Source organism: Vipera berus (genome assembly GCF_964194415.1).
Source record: "Vipera berus genome assembly, chromosome: 4".
Lineage (NCBI taxonomy): Eukaryota > Metazoa > Chordata > Lepidosauria > Squamata > Viperidae > Vipera > Vipera berus.
In genome coordinates, this window is record NC_138206.1 from 27,460,265 (window position 1) to 27,482,480 (window position 22,216).

Genomic DNA, 22,216 nt, shown 5'->3' on the forward strand with positions numbered 1-22,216 from the left:
AGGGCTTTGATCGTAGATTTGAGCTACTTCGAATTGAATTGAATTTCTATACAATTTCTTTTTTTCTTTTTTTCAAACAAAAGTTAATTATATATTAATTAAATGTCCACATTGTTTTACCTGGTTTTGTATATATGTATGTGTATATACATACATATATACATGTTCATAGCACAGAATTCTTTAATATCTGAAATTTTGTGCACAGCATTTACTTGAAAAAAATGTATCACACAGTTTGGAGAAGGGTAATTATTTTCTGGTTATCATTCTAATTTGAGAAATACAAATGAGGTTAGTTCATACTAGAATGTGATTTGAGCCTATTTAGAAATTGCATGTAATGCCTTTTGAAAAAGTATTATGTTCTTTCCCAGTACATACCACATACAGCAAGCAATCTGTGTCAAAAGTCCCTTTCAAATATTTTTGTTCATGGGTATTCTGCTCAAGGCTGTTTTGACTACTGGTCTGCAGCTGGTAAGGTGCATAAATCCTGACTTACAGTGCACCATCACTTTACACATAAATGGTAGAAATAATTCAACTTTCAAAATAGAAAGTAGAACTTATTTATATTTCTGGAAAAGTAAAGGTGAACTTAATTGAGAAATTATAGCAAATGACATATGATAAAGGATATTTACGATATTATTATTATTATTATTATTATTATTATTATTATTATTATTATTATTATTATTATTATTATTATTATTAAATTTATTATTATCATGATATGATCATGTTAATAATGAGTACTGATGGTTAAAAAGTCAGTTGTCAACATCTGTTATAAAAGTTGTCCTTATGCTGTGTACATAATTTAAACAGAATATAGGTTTTCTGCAGACTGTTTTCCCAGTACATTTTCCCTCAAGTGAGACATGGATATCAATCATGTACTAAGTCACTTTCCTCCTTTTGCTGGAAAAAAAAGAAATGATTATTTTTGAAACAAGGGACAGAATTCTAGAAAACTGCTGACTGAGACTAGAAAAAATGGGATTTTCCATCTTTATTTATTTATTATTATTTATTAGTTGAATCCATCATCTCTGATTAAAATCTCGAATTTCCAAGAAGTAGATACTCCAGAAAAAATGAACAGATATTCCAACTGTAGAACTTATCATCTGCATTATTGAATGTTTGCAGTTGTATATTTAAGGTCAATAAGAGCCTTAATAGTTTATAAAGATATTTTTATTTGAACTTTGATTTTGTTATGTTTGGGGGATTAGTCTATTATCCAACGAGGGGGAAAGGACTGAATCCTCTGGTTATGTTTTCAGATGTTCAAAGACTGCTATTACATCTCTTTTATCTCTAGACTAAACATATCTTAGTCTTTTTTCTATTCTTTATAGGGCTTAGTTTCCAGACCCCTTTCCATCTTGGTAGCCTTCTTCTGAACTTGCTCTAATTTATTATTGTTGTTTTTTTAAAGATGATGCCCAAACCCGGGCACAAAATCCTAAATAACATTTGATGAGGACTGGGTAGAGTAGAACTATAATTGCAATGATCTGAGTTCTATGAGTTTGCTAATCCACCTCAAGATAGAATTTACTTTTTAAGCAGCTGGATCACACTATTTGCTCAATTTTAACTTGTGGTCAAGAAGGTGATTCAGATCCTTTTTATATGTATTTCTACAAAACCAGTTTTTCCTTCCTTTATTTATGTAGATCTTTACATTTCTCCCCATTAAATTGCATTCTGTTCAACCATAATGCTCAGCCAATCTCATTGTACACATGTTGTACTTTGACAATAAAGGTTGATTTTGATTTGAAGCTTTCTAGGGCCCATGTGTCATTGTTTAACTAACTAGAGGTGTAGATGGCATACATTTGCCTCTTTACTATTCTGTCACTCAAGTTTTAAGATTTCTCAAGGTTACTTCCTCTGCCTCATAAAACACTGTTTACATAAGTAAATAAATACATAGGCACAGTGCAGAGGCTAGAAACAAAGGTTCAGCACTTTTTATCAATGCACTAGACTTTCATTTAAAAAGTTTCCTTCAGCCTGATCTACTGTATCTGTTTTTCATACCTGTCCTAGTCAATCCCTGCATTATAACTGGTCTTAGTTGAATTGCTATTCATCTCCTTTTATTCTGCCTATAAAGTGGGATCAAACAGTATAGACCTTACTTATTGTGCTCCTGTGAGAGCAATATGAAAACTTTGATACTTTCAATAATTAATTTTATTTATTTATTTATTTAGATTTATATACCGCCCTTTCCCGAAGGACTCAGGGCGGTTTACAGGGTATTTAAAAGAAAATCCAAACAAAAGTTAAAACAATTTAAAAAGATTAAATGAAACCCTGAGAGAAAATAAAAACCCCAGTTAAAATTAAAAATTCAAAATTCTCAGCCTGGGCCAGAGAGCTCGAAGAGCCAGGTCTTCAGGTCCTGGCGGAATGAACGGAGGTTGGGGGCAGTCCGAAGCTCCGCAGGCAGCTGGTTCCAAAGGGCAGGCGTGCCCACTGAGAAGGCCCTCCCCCTGGGTGTTACCCGCCGGCAATCTTTAACCGGCGGCACCCTAAGAAGACCCTCCCTGTGGGAGCGCGCTGGACGAAGGGAGCTTGATGCTGGCAGCAGGTGTTCCCTCAGATATCCAGAACCCTCGCCATTTAGGGCTTTATAGGTCATCACCACTTTATGGTCCTTAGGTGTAAGCAGAATATACTAGCTCTTGTCAGATTTTATACTTACATTCCTAACTTGCTTGTTATTGTATGTATTTACAATATAATGCAGTGTAAACTATACAACCTCTACAAAGGCACTTAATTATGATCGTTAATGTTTAATGCTGCATAGCCTTATGTTCCCACATGTCCCAACACACGCTATTGGACTGCACTTTCAAAATACATGTGCCAATGTTTTTCTTTCTGCAATGCTTCTCAAACAATACATTTCTTTTTGGTGGTGATTTTTTCCCCTTCTTCCTTTTTTCTCCTTGTCTTTTAAATAGATATATTAAAATTTAAAAATGAAATGAATTTTTAAAGATTTTATCTCAAGATACGAAACAAAATTCTAAACTGAACTGTTTACTTCTGGTCAGCTTATTCCTTCCTAATTCGAAGGATTTTGAAGGCATTTCAGTAAAACAGCCATCCTCTCCCTCTATTCCTCAATATGGAATTTTGCACTACTTTCTAGTAACTAAGGTGCTAATTTGGTAGGATAAATTAATGACTAACCCCAAAATATTTGTCTACAACAGAAATGGGGAAGGTCACTCCCAAGCAGTTCTGAGTTGCATACAATTGACCTCTAACCACAGACAGTCCAAATAAGTAGCAAAATTGCATGTTTTCAGGAGGGGCTGTCTTCTGATTGTGTATGAATATGCATTTTCTTCTCTCAGGAAGCCTGCCACAAAGTACAACTCTAGACCCAGATTGTTGGGGGCAATTAAGCTGACTTTGTAATAATGCTGCTTGGGTGTGTGTGTGTGAAAGCCCTAATAAGCAGGCATATATATAGAATGAAGGCTACTGCTAAGTTTGTAAGCCGCCCTGAGTCTTCGGAGAAGGGCGGGATATAAATGGAATTAAAATAAAAAAATAAAAAATAAAATACACCAAACTTATACCTTCTTTTAAATGCAAATTGCACCTGCTGGGAGAATTAGTAATTATCCCCTGTGAACAGAGATCATGAGCAGAGGTGGAAACACCCCAGTTTGAAATGGTTTTATTAGCAATGGGAACAGATTCCATACTGGAGCCCAAAGATGACATTTATGTTCAGTGCTTGAAGGTCATATGCTGTACATGTAGAAGATTCATTTCCAGTCCTTGACATATCCAGATAATAATAATAAGGACTTTTGTTTCAGTCCTCAGAGAGCTAATTCAAGTTGTTATGGACAAATGGACAAATAAACCTACTATAAAGCTGTTTTGTCTGTCCTACTATATCCAATATTTTTTTAAAAAAAATACTTTCTAGTCAGCTTTGTGTTCAATGGCCCCATGTAATCTGGGAAGCACCAGTTTGTGGAGAAAACCGATTGAGGTGGTGATCTCTTTGGCATTCATAATATGATCATGAGCAAAGCAATGTCCTTTCCTAATATACTAATTGATACACCATCATTGAACTGAAAACTTTTTATAACACTCATGACAAACAATTCTTGGCAGATCTATTTTTTGTGCAATTGCTTAATCCCCTTGTAAGCTAATGATCACCATCACAGTCCATTTTAAAAAAAAATCATTATGTCATTATTTCCGAGTAAGTATTACAGTTATTTTACTGTCACGATGGAAGGCTGCTACTGGTTTTCCTTGGTTTCTGCAGAAATTATTATTTCCATGTTTGTTTATTTTGTGCATCAGTTTGGTAATGATATTGTGGACAACATTGTTTTTACCTTCAAGAAATGGATGTGAACTAATTGATTTTTTTTATTTCTTTTTGCTGACGTCTTTGTAGGAAGCAGTCTCACGCTTCCCTGAGAAAGAGCAGTTGGCCCAGATTCAAAATGTTATCCAGGAACTTCCACCATCACATTATAGGTAAAGGAGAAAGCTTAGTAGTTATTGTTGCAGGCAGGTAACGTCAGAAAAATATTTTTTTATGCTGAGGTTGCTGAATATTATCCTTTCTCTGTTTTTAATTAGTTAAAAGACTGAATAGTCCACTAATAGTCCCTTAATCAAATAATTCCTCAACAACTTAGCTATATTTTAAAATATATTTTAGTTACATTTTTAAATGAAACAGACAGGATGTTACATTATCAGCACTAATCATCTCTGTTCCCCACCTATCCAGACCATCTTTTTCCCAGCAATGTTCTTCCAGTGCTTTTGTTTCATGGTTACTCATCTATTACTGAAGTTTATTACTGTATTCAGGTCTCTATCACATCATTTTCAAATTCCAGGAAGCCTTTTATTGTCAATTAAAATATTTTCAATCGTAAAACACTTTTTGTTTTGAGTCGTTGCTGTATAAGCATTGTTGTAGATAATCGCACAACCAGCTGCCTCCTCAGCTGCATGTGGCTTCAAGATAATTCAGATGAGGTTTTACATAGCCCAAGTTAGATTCATTTTGTGTCTTCTCCTCTTTCGGTTTCAGATGTTCAGTGGGAGAAACATTGTGGGTTTGTGGGGTCCCAATGACTCCCAGTAGAGATAAGTGAGAATAATAAGAAGAAAAGAAATATTTTAATGGAGAGGAGGAGTGAGTAGTTAACCAGTGCATTAGTAGCTAAAGTTGTAGACCAGAATGAGGAAATTGAAGTCCTCATAGCCCACATTTTGCTGCAGCCCCCAGACACCCTGGGAACTGGTGTTAAATTTGTAATTAAATATGTAATTGTAAATTTTAATCTGACATAAGACAGGAAATATGATTATAGACAGTGACCCATTGGCTGCAATTTATTAATTTAATTTAATTTTAATTTAAGACAATATCTACATTTATTGGTGACTGTAAATCCCTTATGGACTTTTTGCATTTTAAAAAAGCCTGAACTTATGATTTATGGCTTTTATTATTAGACAGTAGAGATTATAGAAAGAAGGGAGTCACAATGTAACTTTGGAGAGAGAAGTCAATTTATAACTGTACTTGTAACTGCTATTAAGAAAATGTATTCATATATTTATTATTAATGAAATTTGTATATTCACACATCTCACCAAAAGTTACTCTGGGTGGCACACAACAATTGAATAAAAATTATAGATATAAAATACACATTAAGAAATAAATAATATAAAATTAACAAATGTACTGTACAAAACTTTAGGTGAAGAGAGAATAACAATAGCTGCCTCAACAATGGAGCCATCTAAGCATATTAACTGGAGCTCCAGCCCTGATAACATAACCAGTCTGGAGGGCCTTCCGGAATGTCAAAAGGGATGGAGCTAATCTAATTTTTTTGGGGGGGAGGGGGGCAGGAGAGAAAATCCCATAATGCAGATGCCTCTACTTTCTATTATTTTTATTTCTGTTTTATTTGTCTGCTTTTTTTCTTTTTGCACTTTAGTTTTTTCTTCATTTTTCCCTTTTGCTCTTTTCTTTTTCTTTTGCTCTAGCTTAGTTTGAATTAGTCTTATTCTTGTGTTTAAAATTTTCAATAAAATTATTTTTTAAAGACCACTGTAACCCTAGTTACAAAATGATTGCACATCCAGTCAGAATCCAGCTTACTTTACATTGTCACCTTAAAATATACTCAATAATTGGCAGCACAGATTTTAGTTTAGACATTAGTATTATACTACTGCATGTTATATTAGTTGTACTTTTTCCCGATGGCCCCATATCCAGCACATTGCAATAGTCATATTTGTTCTTGATTTGTCTTGAATACTTTATTTCAGGACCCTGGAATACTTAAGCAAGCACCTGGCACTTCTGGCTTCCTTCAGCAGCATGACCAACATGCACACTAAGAACCTGGCTTTAGTGTGGGCACCTAATCTCCTTAGGTATGATAAATGCACTTGCTGTTTTTATTTTTCCTAAAGGCAAAACTGAGAAAGTTAATGGAACTATATAGCAGATGTACACATAGAAACTTTGTGAACAAATCCACCCATGGGAGAAAAGCATACAATGAAATATGATTGTGGAGGTGAATCTCAGCAACTTGTTCTTTGTTTTCCCATTTTCATGGCCATAAAAATTGATGAGGTGTTTATATATAGTTCAGTACCATGTTTTCTTGGAAAAAGTAAATACCTGAAAAAGTTGCAAATCTAAAAAATTATAAAATGTGTATTTATATCTATATCTATATCTATATCTATATCTATATATAAACGACTAGCACGCATGTGCGGGGGAACCTTTACCTTTGATAGATAGATAGATAGATAGATAGATAGATAGATAGATAGATAGATAGATAGATAGATAGATATTGATAGATAAATATAGATATAGATATAAACAATATATATATTGTTTCAAGAGACCAAAAGCAGTAACAGTGGTGTGAAGTTGGATTGTTTGATAAATAGACCAGTGGTTCTCAACCTGTGGTCCACAGATTCCTGGGGGCTATGATGTCATCACAAGTTTGAAGGCCTGAAGAAATGTTATTATTTAAATCTTGAGTTACGTCTTGGGGCTCCATTGCCACAAAAGATATTTAAAGGGGGTGTGTGGTGAAGAAAAGGTTGAGAACCACTGATATAGGCCATGACTGGAAAAGGGAACCAAGCCTGTTTTTTAAGCTTTTCTCAGAGTATAGTAAAATGATTGCTGAGAAATTGTCTATAGTTCCATGGACATGAAAATGGTATTATAACTCCTAAAATAGACTTTGTATAGAGTTTTTTAAAAAAAAAAACACAAAAATCTCAAACACATCCCCTCTAAATTAGAAAAGAAACTGAAAAATCCCAACTCTATGCTGTAACCATGCCCATTTGTCAGATGCATCTGGTATCCTCATTGCAAGGCACAAGAAGAAATGGAAAACACATATACACACATACACCCACTTTTGTACTGAAGTTTCTAGTATTAGGTATAGCAATAATTCACAAAGAGTATTGGACACATCCAACACAGTATTTCTCCAAGCAGCAATACACTGAAATGAATTTGATTATGCACAGATCCATTTGTTTCATGTAGTTTTGGAAACAAGCTTCTCATTAGACTTATCCATTGTGTGTATGCAACATAAAGTATGAACTACTACTAAGAGTGAGTTTGTTCAAGGATACCAATCTGGTCAGCAAGATGCTCAGGGTTAGAGCCTCAGAAAATATAAGGTAGAACTTGTCTCCATCTTTGCAATGCGTTGTTGAACTACTCCAAAATTTAATTGTGTCTCCTGCATAGTCCATCTTTTTTTGGGGGGGAGGGTCGTGGTGGTGGAAGCTACACTTTTTTATATATAAATATGGATCCCAAAGGAAAATGAAAAGTAACTGTACCTCCCTTACAAGGCTATCCTGTTGAAGGAATCCCTTCTGAGTTTTATCTAGCACTTCAGCCATTAGCTTTACAAAGGATTGTGTTGCCCAGAGATAATTTCTTCAGCAACACTTTGGCATGTCAAGATAAGAAAAAAATTATCTGCTCCTACTTTTTGGATAGCTGGGTGAAACTGGAGTCAGAAGGAGAGATTATTTGGGCCAAACCATTGATGTGATGAAAAACACAAAGCAGACTTTAAAAAAAACACCAAACTCACAAAATCCATCAAGCTGAATTGTTTTCTGATGTTTTCCCCTCCTTTCCCACTTGATGCTTTCAAGTGATGGTTCTACTCAGAGATAATTTAAATCCTGTGGGTCAACTTGAACTGCAGCAGCCCCAGCTCTACATAGAATTGCTAAACCAATGATGAGAATGTTGCCTAGAAAAATGGCTCATATGCCTCTTGGCAAGGGATTGTTAAGGTCTGTTGTCATAATTAGGCAGAATTCTGACGGTCCTGGGGCATCCCTCCTTGCATCTTTACTACTAATCTGGTATAGTAGAGGGAAGCTTGCTGTAGTGCTATATCTTGTATTCACATTAATGTGCTTGCTATGCATTTTAAAGCTCTTGTCTTCACTCTTTGCTGTACAGAAATGGGACATAAATTTCTGCCACTAGGCAGCAGATTTAAAGTAGCACAGCTCAGATAAGAATTTCATCAGAATGTTCTTTGAAGTAATCTGAAACAATCCTTGCTTGTGTATGCTGTTTATTTTTGCTGACATAATATTATTGGCTGAGATATGTTTCATGTTTGATTATGTCTTGTGCTATTTTATTTGTCTGGTGTGCCATAAAACAATGGTGCCTTGTTGATTTATAGCATTTCATCTTACCCTTCTTTTAGGAAGCTGAAATGACAATCAAACATTCCCCTCCTCTGCCCATTTCATCTCATGCAACAATACTGAATGTTCATGCTTTAGTTAGCGCCAGCATAAAAAATGCTAACAGGATCAGCTGGAGTAAGGAATCTGATGAGATGGAAAATGCTTCTTTCATAACTGATATTTGCTTTAGAAGGAAAGCAGCTACTGTATAATTATCATTATCCTTGACATGCCCCTTCCTCCAGTTGATATTAATTGCCCTTTTAAGAAAAGACTCATTAGATATTATGTTAAATCTATTTCATCTGGAGAAATATTTGCTAGCTTTAAAATATGTACGGTGGGCTTCTTGTCTGAAGAGAGATTTCACAAGGAGCTCCTTGTTCCTAATCTGATATTCTAATCATTGTACCATATTGACAGACTGTCCTCCTAGGTTTAAGAAATTATGGGTGTTGAAGGCAACACATCTGAAGGATACTGTTTAGGGGAAGGATTATTAAAACTGCCATTGCAACATTTGATAAAAGCCAGTGAAATCAATGAGAGTTTTTGTCACATTCTTTCAAACCCTGACTTAATGAGGTCCAGGGAAGCGGCTTGCTATATTGTACTTCATTTTTGTTCATATATTTTGGTCTTCTTTTTATAAAAGCTTAGTAAAAACATTTTGCTAGCTAAGCAAATCAATACACTAAACCACGTACAAAGAAACCCATCTAATGATTGTGTGGGTGGACTATTCTTGAGATTTCTTTTTTCCTACACAACAATTGTTCTTGCACCAGGATTGTTCTGAGCTGCAAGTTACACTCATGAAACTGTTCTTCTCAGCTACAATCTGTAACCCATTTTAATTCTTCCCTTGCTGTCCTTCTAAAAATCTATATTTTGATTCCACCATAAATTGATTATTATCATTTGTTTCACCTAAAAGAGTAATAAACAATTATGAGCAGAATATAGCCCATGGAAGTTCTCTTTTAAGATGTTCTCAGTCTAGTCCTGAAAAGAGGGGGGAATTGCTCATTGAAAGACACACTGCAGTGTTTAAAAACTGCCTGCAGACTTTTGTTGCATCTTTGAAGGATTCCTGGCTCTCCAAGACTTTGATGGACCTTTATAAAGAGTTGTCCCCTTTGCGCAACACTTAATTTCAAAGCAGACTTTAAGAACTCTACTAGAGGATATCTCAATACCCAATTGCTCTGGTTTCTGAGAGGGGAGAAGAACTTGGGAGGACTAAATGGGTGAAATGTTTGAACAGAAGGTATGCAAGTATGGTTCTAAGGCCAAACCATTACTCTGCTTTAGCTTAGCTCTGTTAGTGTTGGTCTATGATGCACCCATTGTGGCATGGTATTCCTAAAACATTTGTCTGGAGACAATTTGAAACTAATTGTCTACCCTGACTCTGCATTTTGAAGTGAGCAGTGCAGATTCTGTTTGATTGGCTTTATTTTGCTACCCAACAACATGTTGGCGTTGATGAAAATAGAAGGGTACTTTGGACTAAAGGGATCAACTTCATCCTCTGTCTTTCCATAAATTGACTATTGTATGTCAACCATTTATTTTAAATCTTTTATAGAAAAGAGACCATGCCATTTAAAAGGTAGTTCATGTAAATCGTGCAATGTGCATAGCTGATTTATGCATGTCTGTCGTGTAAGAGAGGAGAAATGAAAGGGATGCAAAACAAAAAGACATGGCTTATTAAGAAATGTGTTCACAAGCAGTCCCTTGGTGGTGTGATGTTTTATTGTTCTTCCAACTGCTTTTCTGGCTGTGCTTAGATCAAAGGAGATTGAGGCGGTGGGCTGCAATGGAGATGCAGCTTTCTTGGAAGTGCGAGTCCAACAGTTGGTGATAGAGTTCATATTGAACCATGTGGATGAGATCTTCAGTGGCAACATTTGTGTCAGGCCAAAGGATAATGAAGGTAACTCCTTCTCAACTATTTTCTCTTATATCAGCAATGACCTCTTTTGGCCAATAAACTTAATTCTTTCCAGCACATAATCTATTCACATTACTTTTACTATTTAGGTCTTGTGAGGTACTCATTCAGAACACCTGAATCCTGATTTTATTGAAAAAATAAAACAGAAGAAGGAAATGAATGGCATCTATATGAATAATTTTTAAAACAGAATTTGATCATGGACTATTTTAATGTGACTAATATAAAGACTGACTAATAATGGACAAAAGTCTGCTATCTCAATTTGTACAGTTAGTCCTTGACTTACAACCACAATTGAGCCCAAAATTTATGTTGTTAAGTGAGAAATTTGTTAAGTGAGTTTTGCCCTATTTTTATGACTTTTCTTGCCACATTTGTTAAGCAAATCACTGCAGTTGTTAAATTAGTAACACCATTGTTAAGTGAATCTGGCTTTCCATTAACTTGTGAGAAGGTCACAAAAGGGGATCACATGACCCTGGGACACTGCAGCTGTCATAAATATGAACCAGTTGTCAAGCATCCGAATGTAACTCACATGACCATGGGGATTCTGCAACTGTCATAAGTGAAAAATAGCCATAAGTCATTTTTTCCAGTGCTATTGTAACTTTGAATGGTCACTAAATGAACTGTTATAAGTCAAGGACTACCTTTTTTTTGTCCTTTAAGACTTTTTAAAATTGCTTTCAGAACCATTAGTACGTTTGGGAAGATGCGAGATTTATCAAACCCTTAATTTATACACAAAAGGAATAAAGACACAAAATCCTCAGTTCACACTGGAACAAAAGTTCCAAAGATTCTTATTCATTGAAGACTGAACTATGGGGATCTAGGGAGAGGTCTCAGCTTTCATTGCTCTCTTTTGTTGCTCTTTCCTCTGGATCTTGCAGTCTGATTACTTGAGAAAGCAAAGAGAGAGAGAATAGAAAAGAGAATTAGCAGCTGGGAGAACATTGTCCTAATGTATGTTGTTACAGTAACTCATCATACCAAAAAGGTATAGGAAAAGTCATGAGATACTTGGTTAAAATTGATCAACCATCATAAATCAACATTTTAACGGGCTGATGGCCACATTTGAATATTAGACAATATTGCCATCACTAAAATGAATGTCATGCAGTTTCTCCATCCACAGATTGATGGGTATGGACAGGCATAAAGTTTCCATTTAACAGAAGATACTGAAACCAGTGAGGTTGCTCCTGACATCACTAGTGCCTCAAATGTCCTCTGATCCCTGCTTATTTTGTCTTGTTCCTGAGCATGTGGGTATATTTCCAAACAAAGTACCAAGTTGCAATCTCCACACTTATTTTTGCTAAGACTGTTGTGAAGACCAGAAACCTTCTTGGGGAAAAGAAATTATAGTAGCAGCTGACACCTTGATTTTTACTTTGTCAGTTTCTGGATTAAAATAGTATTTTTAAAAAACAAGTGAAGTATGGGTAAAGAGTACCTTTTGTGCCAAGAAAGTTGTTTGCAAACACATTACCACCTATAGGTGGTATATAAGTCATCCTTCTGCTGTTTCACTAGCTAGAACGGCCATCATGCTGAAAAATCAATTTAGCAGTAGTTCTGTCCCCTAACAATCTTAAAAAAGAAAAAAGGTGTAAATAGTATGGGCTCATAAGTTGCAGTTGCCGGGTGGACAGGCTGCTTTAAATTGTTCCTTTCTGGCAGCTGTTAGTGGCAAAACATTCAGTTAAGGAATTATTTTCACCACATATCATGCGTAGTTCTCAATAAAAGTTGCAGACCTGTTATAAGAATGTCCTAGGCTCCCTTATAAACTGTTATATATAAATGGTGTATAACATGATAAAAGCTTTCAGAAAAGACCATTTTAATAGTTTCTATATAACATTTAAAACAAGATCCAAATGTATTTAAAATTAAATGAAAAATCCATTACTCAAATTGTATAATAACACAATCATTAGACTCCCCCCCCCCCGCTTTCCATTCAGGTGTATTCTGTTTCACACCTGTTTAATCTCGGTTTGTCCTCCAAGTGCGTTTGGAGGTGAGCTTCCTTTGCTATGGATTTTTGAATAAATCAATTAATCACACAGCTAATTAGAAGAAATGCTAAAATGCCAATTTTGAAACTGGGAAAGGACTTTTGTGTGTGTGTTTTTTGAGTTCCAGGGCTGCAGCTTCCAACTTCCTTCTAACAATAGCAGTCAGTGTTGAATAGGAAAAACAGCAACAATATTCAGAACAAATTTCCAAAATAATTTGGATGGGAGAGAAGAATTGCTTCATCTTCAAAACTAGTCTTCCCAAAGTTCAGCACAAATAAAGACCCTTATTTTCAGAAGATGCATGCCAAGGCACCGTGGAGTATGGCTGCAGACCAAGGGACTATTGGGGTAGAGGGCAGGGTGCTGGATTGCATCATTGGGTAAGGAGTGAATTTGTTCCACAATCACATTTGGAAACAATTTCACTGGGAAAGTTTATTTATTAAAGGCAGTGCTTGAGAGATCTAATGCTTTTCCATTTTCCTCTCCCTTTCCCACCTTCCATCCCATCCCAAATTAGGCTAGATTCTAATGTCTTTGCCTTCTGTTTTCCAGATAATAAACCTGTGATGAAGAGCCTAACTTTACCTTCCACCTCTCTGCCAATGAAGCTAGTGAGCTTGGAAGAAGCTCAGGCCCGAAGCCTCTCAGCCTGTCACCCTGCCCGCAAAGAACGAAGGGAGAATAGCTTGCCAGAAATTGTTCCAGCCACAGGCTCCTTTTATCATACAGTCCTTGATCTACCAGACAGCAAGTAAGTGTTCTTTTTTTTAATACCTGAAAACTGAACACAAAAGACAAATAGGGCCTTGAAAAAGCATATAAATTTAATAAATAAATAAATAAATATCACCCAAGAGTCTACCATTGTCTAACTCAGTGTTCCCCAATGTTTCCAGCTTTGCGGACCGATGGGGGGGAAAGAGAGGATGGTTCCACACAAGTAGTTGGCAAATGCACATGCGCACACAAAGCTCCATTTACATGAGCAGCATAAATGAGGATACACATGCCTGGTGCTTGCGTAAGTGAGGATGTGTGTGCATGCGTGCATGCATGCTCACTGGCCATTTCCATGGCCCAGTTTCAATCCCTTCATGGTCCAGTAGTGGGCTATGGCCTACGGGTTGGGGATCCCTGGTCTAACCTGTCTTCTTTGGTGCTCTGAGACATCTTGTTAGATGCAATTGGTGTGCAGCCAGTTTGCACCAACTATAACAGTGTGCAGCCAGGCACTATCAAAGAAACACTCCATCACCCATTTGATCGCTTCCATGAATAAGCTTAGTGCAATTTTGGGAGGAAGAACCATATTCCCCAGCACTTTGTAGATATGTCAAAACTTGGAATATGTGCTTAAAATACATAGGCTTTTCCCTTTAATTCTTCAACATTGCTGTGAGAAGGATAACATTAAAGCCCTGCTCAATGTCAGTACCTCCAGTATCAGGCAGACAGATGGATACAGGAATAGTTTTTCTGCTTTGCTTCATTTCAAATGTTTGATCAGCAGGAGTGGAAGGCAAAGACTTGAGGCACCTTTGATGAGACAGCCTCCTACTGGTAACCTTTCCCAATTGCATTTGCAATATCTACCTTAATCTTCATTCTTTATTAGTGTAGTATTCGATATGTCTATATTTTACTCTTATGCTTAGTTAGATACCGTTGAAAGATGGCAAAAGCTATTATGTAAGACTTATGCTATCTAGCCTCAATGGAATTGTCATCAGTAATTTTTAGATACTTATACAGCTGTTGGCATGTGGCATTTGATCATGTTCCCATAATATAAATTAGGGCCTGAATAGCCACATCTTTGTACAAGTAATAAATTCTGAATCCCATAAAGCATTAGCATAAATAGCAGACTGTACTGAACTTACAGGCCTGACATCAAATGTTATTTTACCCATAATTTTATTGGGTGGAGTTGAGCAGTCATAAAGGGCCATTTCCCACATCATACATAATATAACATATATAATTAGTGGGAAAGGGAAAGCAGTCATTTTCTGGGTCAAACTGTCTAGCCTCTTGGCTACTCTATCAAAGCCTTCACACCATCTGCTATCTGATCGTTTTTTCGCTGGAGATGCTCGACTGTTTCTTGGCTACTACTGTGAAAAGCGGTAGAATAAAGTCTGAGAGGAAATGAAGGCAAACAAAAGGGACACATTAAAAATGCATTAATCTTAACTGTTAACCATTGCTATTTATTTACAGATCTTTGATTTTATCTTTCAGGAGAAAATTATCCACAAAGCCGAAGAAATGGAAGTCTATTTTTAATATGGGGCGGTCAGGATCAGAAGCTAAGACTAAACTGAGCCGCAATGGAAGCGTATTTGTTCGAGGACAAAAAGTCTCTGGTAAAGATTCCCAATGGCCTTTATTAATATAGCTTATCTTTTCTTCCTTAGCTTGGCCTTGCCCAACAGGAAAAAAAGTGTTCCAGCATTTTGCAAAAGATCATTCATGCTAATAAAGTAACAACGATTAAAAGCCAGTATGAATGATGCTTGACAACAGCATGGGGGGGGGAGATTGCATATTTAACCTCTTGCATCATGCCAAGTATTGCTTCAGTAGGACAATAAAAGGCAGTCATATCCCAAAACCTATGAAATTCTTGCTGTGAATACTGTCTATTATTTTACTGTGTTGAGCATGCATTTCTGAATTCGCTGAATGCATGCACAGGCAGAGGTCAAATGTGCGTCTGCCCAAGCTGTTACTAAGAATATGCCGAGGGCAGTCATTTTATTAAGGAGTCCCAGAAAATGTGTCCATCTCATCTTGTCTGGGGTTTCTGATTAGAATCCTTATGAGATAATCAGTATCTTATTAAAGAAATGTACTGGCTCCCCTCCAACAATCCTTGTAGACCAAAGAAGATACAATTACTATAAGTAGCTTTTAATTCTTGAAAAAAAAATATTTACTACCAGATAAGTACCTTACATGAAGGACAGGTGTCCAAACAGTTGTCACAATGAGGAAGGATGAGGAAAATAATCCAGTCTTGATTAACAGCCCAACACTCGGCTTAGGGAGAAGATAGCGGCTCCTTGAATAAAAGAACAATGCACAATTATTCATTGTTTATGAATAAGCAACTCAAAAAATCCTTGCAAAAATCGTATTTTCTGGGTCAAACTGTCTAGCCTCTTGGCTACTCTATCAAAGCCTTCACACCATCTGCTATCTGATCGTTTTTTCGCTGGAGATGCTCGACTGTTTCTTGGCTACTACTGTGAAAAGCGGTAAAATAAAAGAACAATGCACAATTATTCATTGTTTATGAATAAGCAACTCAAAAAATCCTTGCAAAAATCGTATCTCTATTTTGGCAGATAAATATACTGAATAAAAATTGCCTTTTTTCATTGTGCTAAAAAAAAGTTAAGAAAGCATCGCAACTCTTATACCTTGCTAGCTGATAAACCTTAGCTTTAGCTGTAAATTAAAGCTAGAGCTGTATGTATTCTCAGGATATTGAATCTTTTTTTGCTTTGCAGCTGCACTTGTTAACAATTTTCATTTCCGTATGTGTGGTTATATTTCAAACATTTTATATCCTTTCTTTCTACAGAGAAAGCAAACATTCGACCAGCTAAAAGCATGGATTCACTTTGTTCACTTCCAGTAGAAGGTAAGGCTTGGTCAGTGTGCATCAAATATGGAAAAGTCAAAGATTTACCCATTCTTTCATCATTTTTATAGGAGAAGCTGAATTTCTGTAATTTTGATGGATCTACTGGATATCTGTTTATATTAATCTGTTTATTTACTGAAAACATTTTGTGGGGTTTGTAGCTTGCAAATGCAGTCCTGTTCATAGAATCAGCAGGTTGGAAAACCACCAAAAAGTACTTAGTTGGGTCAGAGAAAGTGTTGAAGTAGTCATTTGCCTTTCTCCATCATCTTCTTTTTCTAGATGAACTCATCGTTCAAGAAAAAAAGCCAGGATTTTCACTATGGTTTATGCAAAACGTATTCAGTTGCTTGAATAAGAGGAGTTTCTTTTAGGATATTCTACTAAAATATTTACGCAGTCTGGGAGATTTGTCAATCTTAGGACAATTTTCCAGTCTGTATGGTATCATCTACCTAGCAGAGGCCATTTTCTCATTGTGGAATTTATGAGATGAATAGGAAAAACTTCTCCACAGTAATCCATGCTTCACAAACTCCTAGGCTTCTGAGATACACTTGGTGTGGAGCTTCTGTTGAAGATGGTTCAGAGTTTGCAATCTGTGCCAAAGGCAGTTACAAACTTGCAGACTGCAGTACTTAGTTAATGCAAGGCCACTTAATATAAATTCTTAATGAACTGCATTAGTTGATTCTGATCAACCTCAATTCAGAGGATTAATTTTAATATATAAAGCTGCAAATGGTTTAGGATTTGGTTAACCTCAAGGAATGACTCTCCCTTTGTTTTTGTTTCTGTAACATAAAACATCTTCTCAGAAATAGCCTGTTTTACGGATCATCCAATTATTAGAGGAAGGCTGGATTCATAGGAATGCTAACCATAACTGTGGAACCTATTTTTCCTCAGAAATTAGACTGTTTTCAGTGTTGAGATACTGCAGTTTTGGGTCTTAGATTAAGGAATTCTAACCAAGCCTTTTGATTATCTTTTGATTAAAAATTGGACCAATGTCAAAATAGGTTGTTACTAATATTCGATTGACTTTGATCAACATGGGAACATTTTTCCAGAGAGAAAGTTTGGCTATAAGAAATTATGTCTAAACTCGGTTTCTGGTTCCTGTTTTCAGTGAAGCAGTTGGAGAATTCGAATTGTCGGATCCTCCAGCTGAAATTTCTTTTTGTTGGGGACCCTAAGGGGCCAGAATCCACCCTGAAGGGGTGGAATGAAGGAAGGAAATCCCAGGGACTTAGGAGAGATGGTGGTCTCTCTGAACAGTCCAGGAGAAGCCTCCCATAAACCAACGGAAGAAAAGGCTGGCTAACGCCATGTCCAGCCATAGCTGAAGCAACAGAAGCCATAAGTGATTAAACTAAGCGAATATGAAACAGCATGCTTGAATCTGGGTAAGAATACTAATTTTCTCTATCCTACCTACTTTCCTGAAGAAGAAAATCCCCAAAATAAGAGATCTCCGAAGAAGGAAAGGGGGAGGAGGATTCCGTTCCCTCTCTTTCAGTTAAGCGGTGAAATTTACCCTTTAGAGAAAGAAAACAACTAGAAAGACATGAAAAATGAGCAAATGCTGATTTGCTGGTAGATAAGGATTTTCTTTTTCTTTTTTCTTTTTTTCCCTTTGAACTTCTAAACTTTTAGAAAATGCACCTGTTTAAACAAAATGAAGATAACACAGCTGAAGCAATGAATACTTTACAAAAGGAAACATATGATGAGCGACAACAATTCCAAAGGACAATGACTTTAAACCACATAGAAATCCAGAATAACTTTGAGAGCATGAACCAACTCATTGTCAACTTAATTTCACTCCAAGAAATTTCTCAGGAAAATACAGTAGAGATGACTGAACAAAATTCTGAGGATAGAACTTAAAGAAGGAACCTTATAAAATGCTCATTTCACAAAAGGAAGCATATGATAAGCAGCAAAAATTTCAAAGGACAATGACCTTAAACTACAAGGAAATGCAGAAGAACCTTGAGAGCATGAATCAACTTATTTTCAACTTAATTTCACTTCAAGAACTTTCTCAGGAAAATATAGCAGAGATGATTAAATATAATTTTGAGGATAGAGACTTGAAGATGGAATCATCTAAAATAAACAATTATGATTTAATCCAAATGGGAAATATTTTAATACATCTAAATAACTTTGAAGATAAGGAAAAGAATGAGAAAAAAATCCCTACAGGGAAACAAATGATGCAGCAAAACATATTGATTAAGAAAGACAACGAAAGAGAAAAAAGACTAAAATGAAATTTCAGGAAAAAGATAGAGCATATCAGAAAGAATACTTCAAAAAGAAACATTTGTTTGAATATGGCTAAGAAATGGGAAAATTTTGAAATATACTACTCTTAGAGGGGAAAAAATTTTCTTCCTCTTAATATAATTGTAGTTTTTTTCTTTTTTTTCTATTCTTCTAAGTTGAAATGATTTAAACAAAAGCAAATGTTTTAGTTATTTAAATGTGATGATAAGAAAAATAAAAAATGTGTTTTGAATGAGATTTAAAGGATTAGATGATTAGAACTATTGAATGGAATGTTCAAAGTTTAAATAGATTAAATGCATTCTTAGCTATGGTTAAAAAGAATGAGAAATTGAGCGAATAAATATATAATAAATTAGGAGAAATACATATTTTCATATGTTATTTTTTGTATCCTAGTGCTCTTGTCTTTTTTTTCTCTTCTTTTTTCTCTTCCTTCTCTCTTCCTTCTTTTTTTTTGCTTATTAAGAAATATAAAAGCATAAGAGGGTTTATATGGAAAAAAACAGAACTAAATATACTAATGTAAATATAGTTAAATGTTGAAATGATTGTTATTTGTAAGAACATTTAGAATTTGGAGGGAGAAATAAGCTGCTCTTTTTTGTTTCTTTTTACTTTTTTACTTATTAAGAAATATAAAAGCATGAGAGGGTTTATATGGAAAAAACAGAATGAAATCCACCAATGTAAATATAGTTAAGTGTTAAAAAGATTGTCACTTGTAAGAATATTTAGAATTTGGGGGGAGAAATAAGCTGAAATAAATATGGTGACAGGATTTATGATAAGGAAACTAAAACGATACACAGGATTATTGAAACTATATATTTAACTGTTGTTAAGTAAATAAAATTGTCTTAATCTAATGTTTTGTAAAGAAAGATACTTTGGGGAAAGGGGAAATCAAATGAAATTAGCATATGGAATATAGATTATAGAAATTAATTGTTAAGGACTGTCTTATAAATGTTACCGAGACAACATTCTGTTTTATAATGATTTATGTTATATTAAAAAATTCTAATAAAATATGTATATATATTTATTTATTTAGTTATATTTATATACCGCCCTATTCCCTGAGGACTCAGGGCGGTTTACAGGGAATTAAAAATCCAAAATACAAAAATTAAGAACCAAATTAAAAAATATTAAATTAACCCTGTAGTCAGTTAAAAAGAACCCCAAATTAAAAATTCCTCCTCAGTCTGGGCCCGAGAGCTCGAAGAGCCAGGTCTTCAGGCCCCGGCGGAATGATCGAAGGTCGGGGGCAGTTCTCAGCTCCACCGGCAGCTGGTTCCAGAGGGCAGGCGCTCCCACCGAGAAGGCCCTATCCCTGGGTGTCACCCGCCGGCAGTCTCTTACCGGCGGGACCCTGAGCAGACCCTCCCTGTGGGAGCGCACTGGGCGAAGGGCATTTGATGCCGGCAGCAGGTGTTCCCTCAGATATCCCGGACCCAGGCCATGTAGGGCTTTATAGGTGATAACCAGCACCTTGAATTTCACCCGGAGGGCAACCGGAAGCCAATGCAGCTCACGGAGTAGAGGTGTTACATGGGAGTATCGGGAAACCCCCATTACAACTCGCGCGGCCGCATTCTGCACCAGTTGAAGCCTCCGAGTGGTCTTCAAGGGCAGCCCCATGTAGAGAGCGTTACAGTAGTCCAAACGGGAGGTCACAAGCGCATGAGTAACTGTGCGTAGGGCGTCTCGGTCCAGATAGGGACGCAACTGGCGCACCAGGCGAACCTGGGCAAAAGCCCCCCTGGTCACGGCTCCTATATGGTCTTCGAAATTGAGCCGTGAATCCAGGAGGACGCCCAAGTTGCGAGCCCTATCAACGGGGGGTAACACCTCACCCCCCATCATTAAGGATGGAATAACTTGGTTAACCCGAGATGCCGATATGCACAGCCACTCAGTCTTGGCGGGATTGAGACGAAGCCTGTTTCTCCCCATCCAGACCTGAACCGCCTCCAGGCACCAGGACATCACGGAGAGGGCATCACTGGGTTGGTTCGGGGTGGAAAGAAAAAGTTGGGTATCATCAGCATACTGATGATACCCCACCCCAAAACCACGAATGATCTCGCCCAGCGGCTTCATATAGATGTTGAACAGGAGAGGCGAGAGAACCGACCCCTGAGGGACTCCACAAATGAGAGACCTCGGGGCGGATCTCTGCCCTCCTGTCAACACCGACTGCGAGCGGCCCTGGAGGTAGGAGGAGAACCACCGTAAAACGGTGCCTCCCACTCCCAGCCCCCTGAGACGCCGCAGTAAGATACCATGGTCGATGGTATCGAACGCCGCTGAGAGATCTAATAGGACCAGGACAGAGGAGCAACCCCTGTCCCTAGCCCTCCAGAGATCATTCACCAGCACGACCAATGCCGTCTCCGTGCTGTGTCCGGGCCTGAAGCCCGATTGGTACGGGTCCAGATAATCAGTTTCCTCCAGGAACAGAGGGAGCTGATGCACCACCACACTCTCGACAACCTTCGCCAGAAAGCGAAGGTTGGAGACTGGACGGTAGTTGTTTAAAACAGCCGGGTCCAAAGCAGGCTTCTTGAGAAGGGGTCTCACCACCGCCTCCTTCAAGGCAGCAGGAAAGACACCCTCCTTCAAGGAAGCAGTTATTACTGCATGGAACCAGCCTCGTGTTCCTTCCCGAGCCGCATAAGCTAGCCAGGAGGGGCACGGATCCAACAAACAGGTGGTGGTGCTCAGTCTCCCCATGATCCTGTCCACATCATCAGGGGAAACAGGGTCGAACTCATTCCAGATAACGTGCTCAAGACCGCCTGATTCCTCCACATTAGACTCTGCCCAGTCAGTGTCCAAGCCGGTCCGGATCCGAGCGATTTTGTCCGCCAGATGATGACTAAACTCCTCGGCTCGTCCCTGCAAGGGATCCTCTCTCACCTCCTGATTAAGGAGGGAGCGAGTCACCCTAAACAGGGCGGCCGGGCGATTATCTGCGGACGCGATAAGGGCGGCAAAGTAGTTAGACTTCGCCGTCCTTATCGCCGCAAGATAAGACCTTATAAAGGTTCTTAACTGCAATCGGTCGGATTCGGATCGGCTGGATCTCCAACCGCTCTCTAGACCTCATCTCCGCCGCTTCATCTCCCGGAGCTCCACAGAGAACCATGGGGCCCAACGGGATCTGCATCGGGTCAGAGGTCGCATGGGTACAACGCAGTCGAGTGCCCTGGTGGCTGCCGTTTCCCAGGCCTCCACCAGGGCATCGACTGGGCTGTGGGTAAGGGTGATAGGTATAGGCCCAAGCGCCCTCTGGAACCGATCTGGGTCAATTAGGCGCCTGGGGCGGAACCACCTGGTCGGCTCCACTGCCCAGCGGCGGGGGATGGCATGACGGAAAACTAGCCTCAGGAGGTAATGGTCTGACCATGACAGAGG

The 22,216-nt window shown here is 37.6% G+C and overlaps 2 protein-coding genes across 2 annotated transcripts in view; one reads left to right on the forward strand and one right to left on the reverse strand.

Moving 5' to 3' along the window:
- The window catches only part of ARHGAP31 (Rho GTPase activating protein 31), a gene marked incomplete at its 5' end in the record, with an annotated part of 114,606 nt that overhangs the window by 69,843 nt on the left and 22,547 nt on the right, over positions 1-22,216 (forward strand). Inside the window, 6 exons of the mRNA XM_081327279.1 lie at positions 4,472-4,554; positions 6,382-6,489; positions 10,626-10,771; positions 13,387-13,585; positions 15,079-15,203; positions 16,427-16,486. Coding sequence (XP_081183405.1) covers positions 4,472-4,554; positions 6,382-6,489; positions 10,626-10,771; positions 13,387-13,585; positions 15,079-15,203; positions 16,427-16,486 — 721 coding nt within the window. The remainder of the gene's footprint in view (positions 1-4,471; positions 4,555-6,381; positions 6,490-10,625; positions 10,772-13,386; positions 13,586-15,078; positions 15,204-16,426; positions 16,487-22,216) is intronic.
- Positions 15,748-22,216, reverse strand: part of UPK1B (uroplakin 1B) — a 73,986-nt gene continuing 67,517 nt past the window's right edge. The window contains exon 8 of the mRNA XM_081327281.1: positions 15,748-15,901. Coding sequence (XP_081183407.1) covers positions 15,881-15,901 — 21 coding nt within the window. The 3' untranslated portion in view covers positions 15,748-15,880. The remainder of the gene's footprint in view (positions 15,902-22,216) is intronic.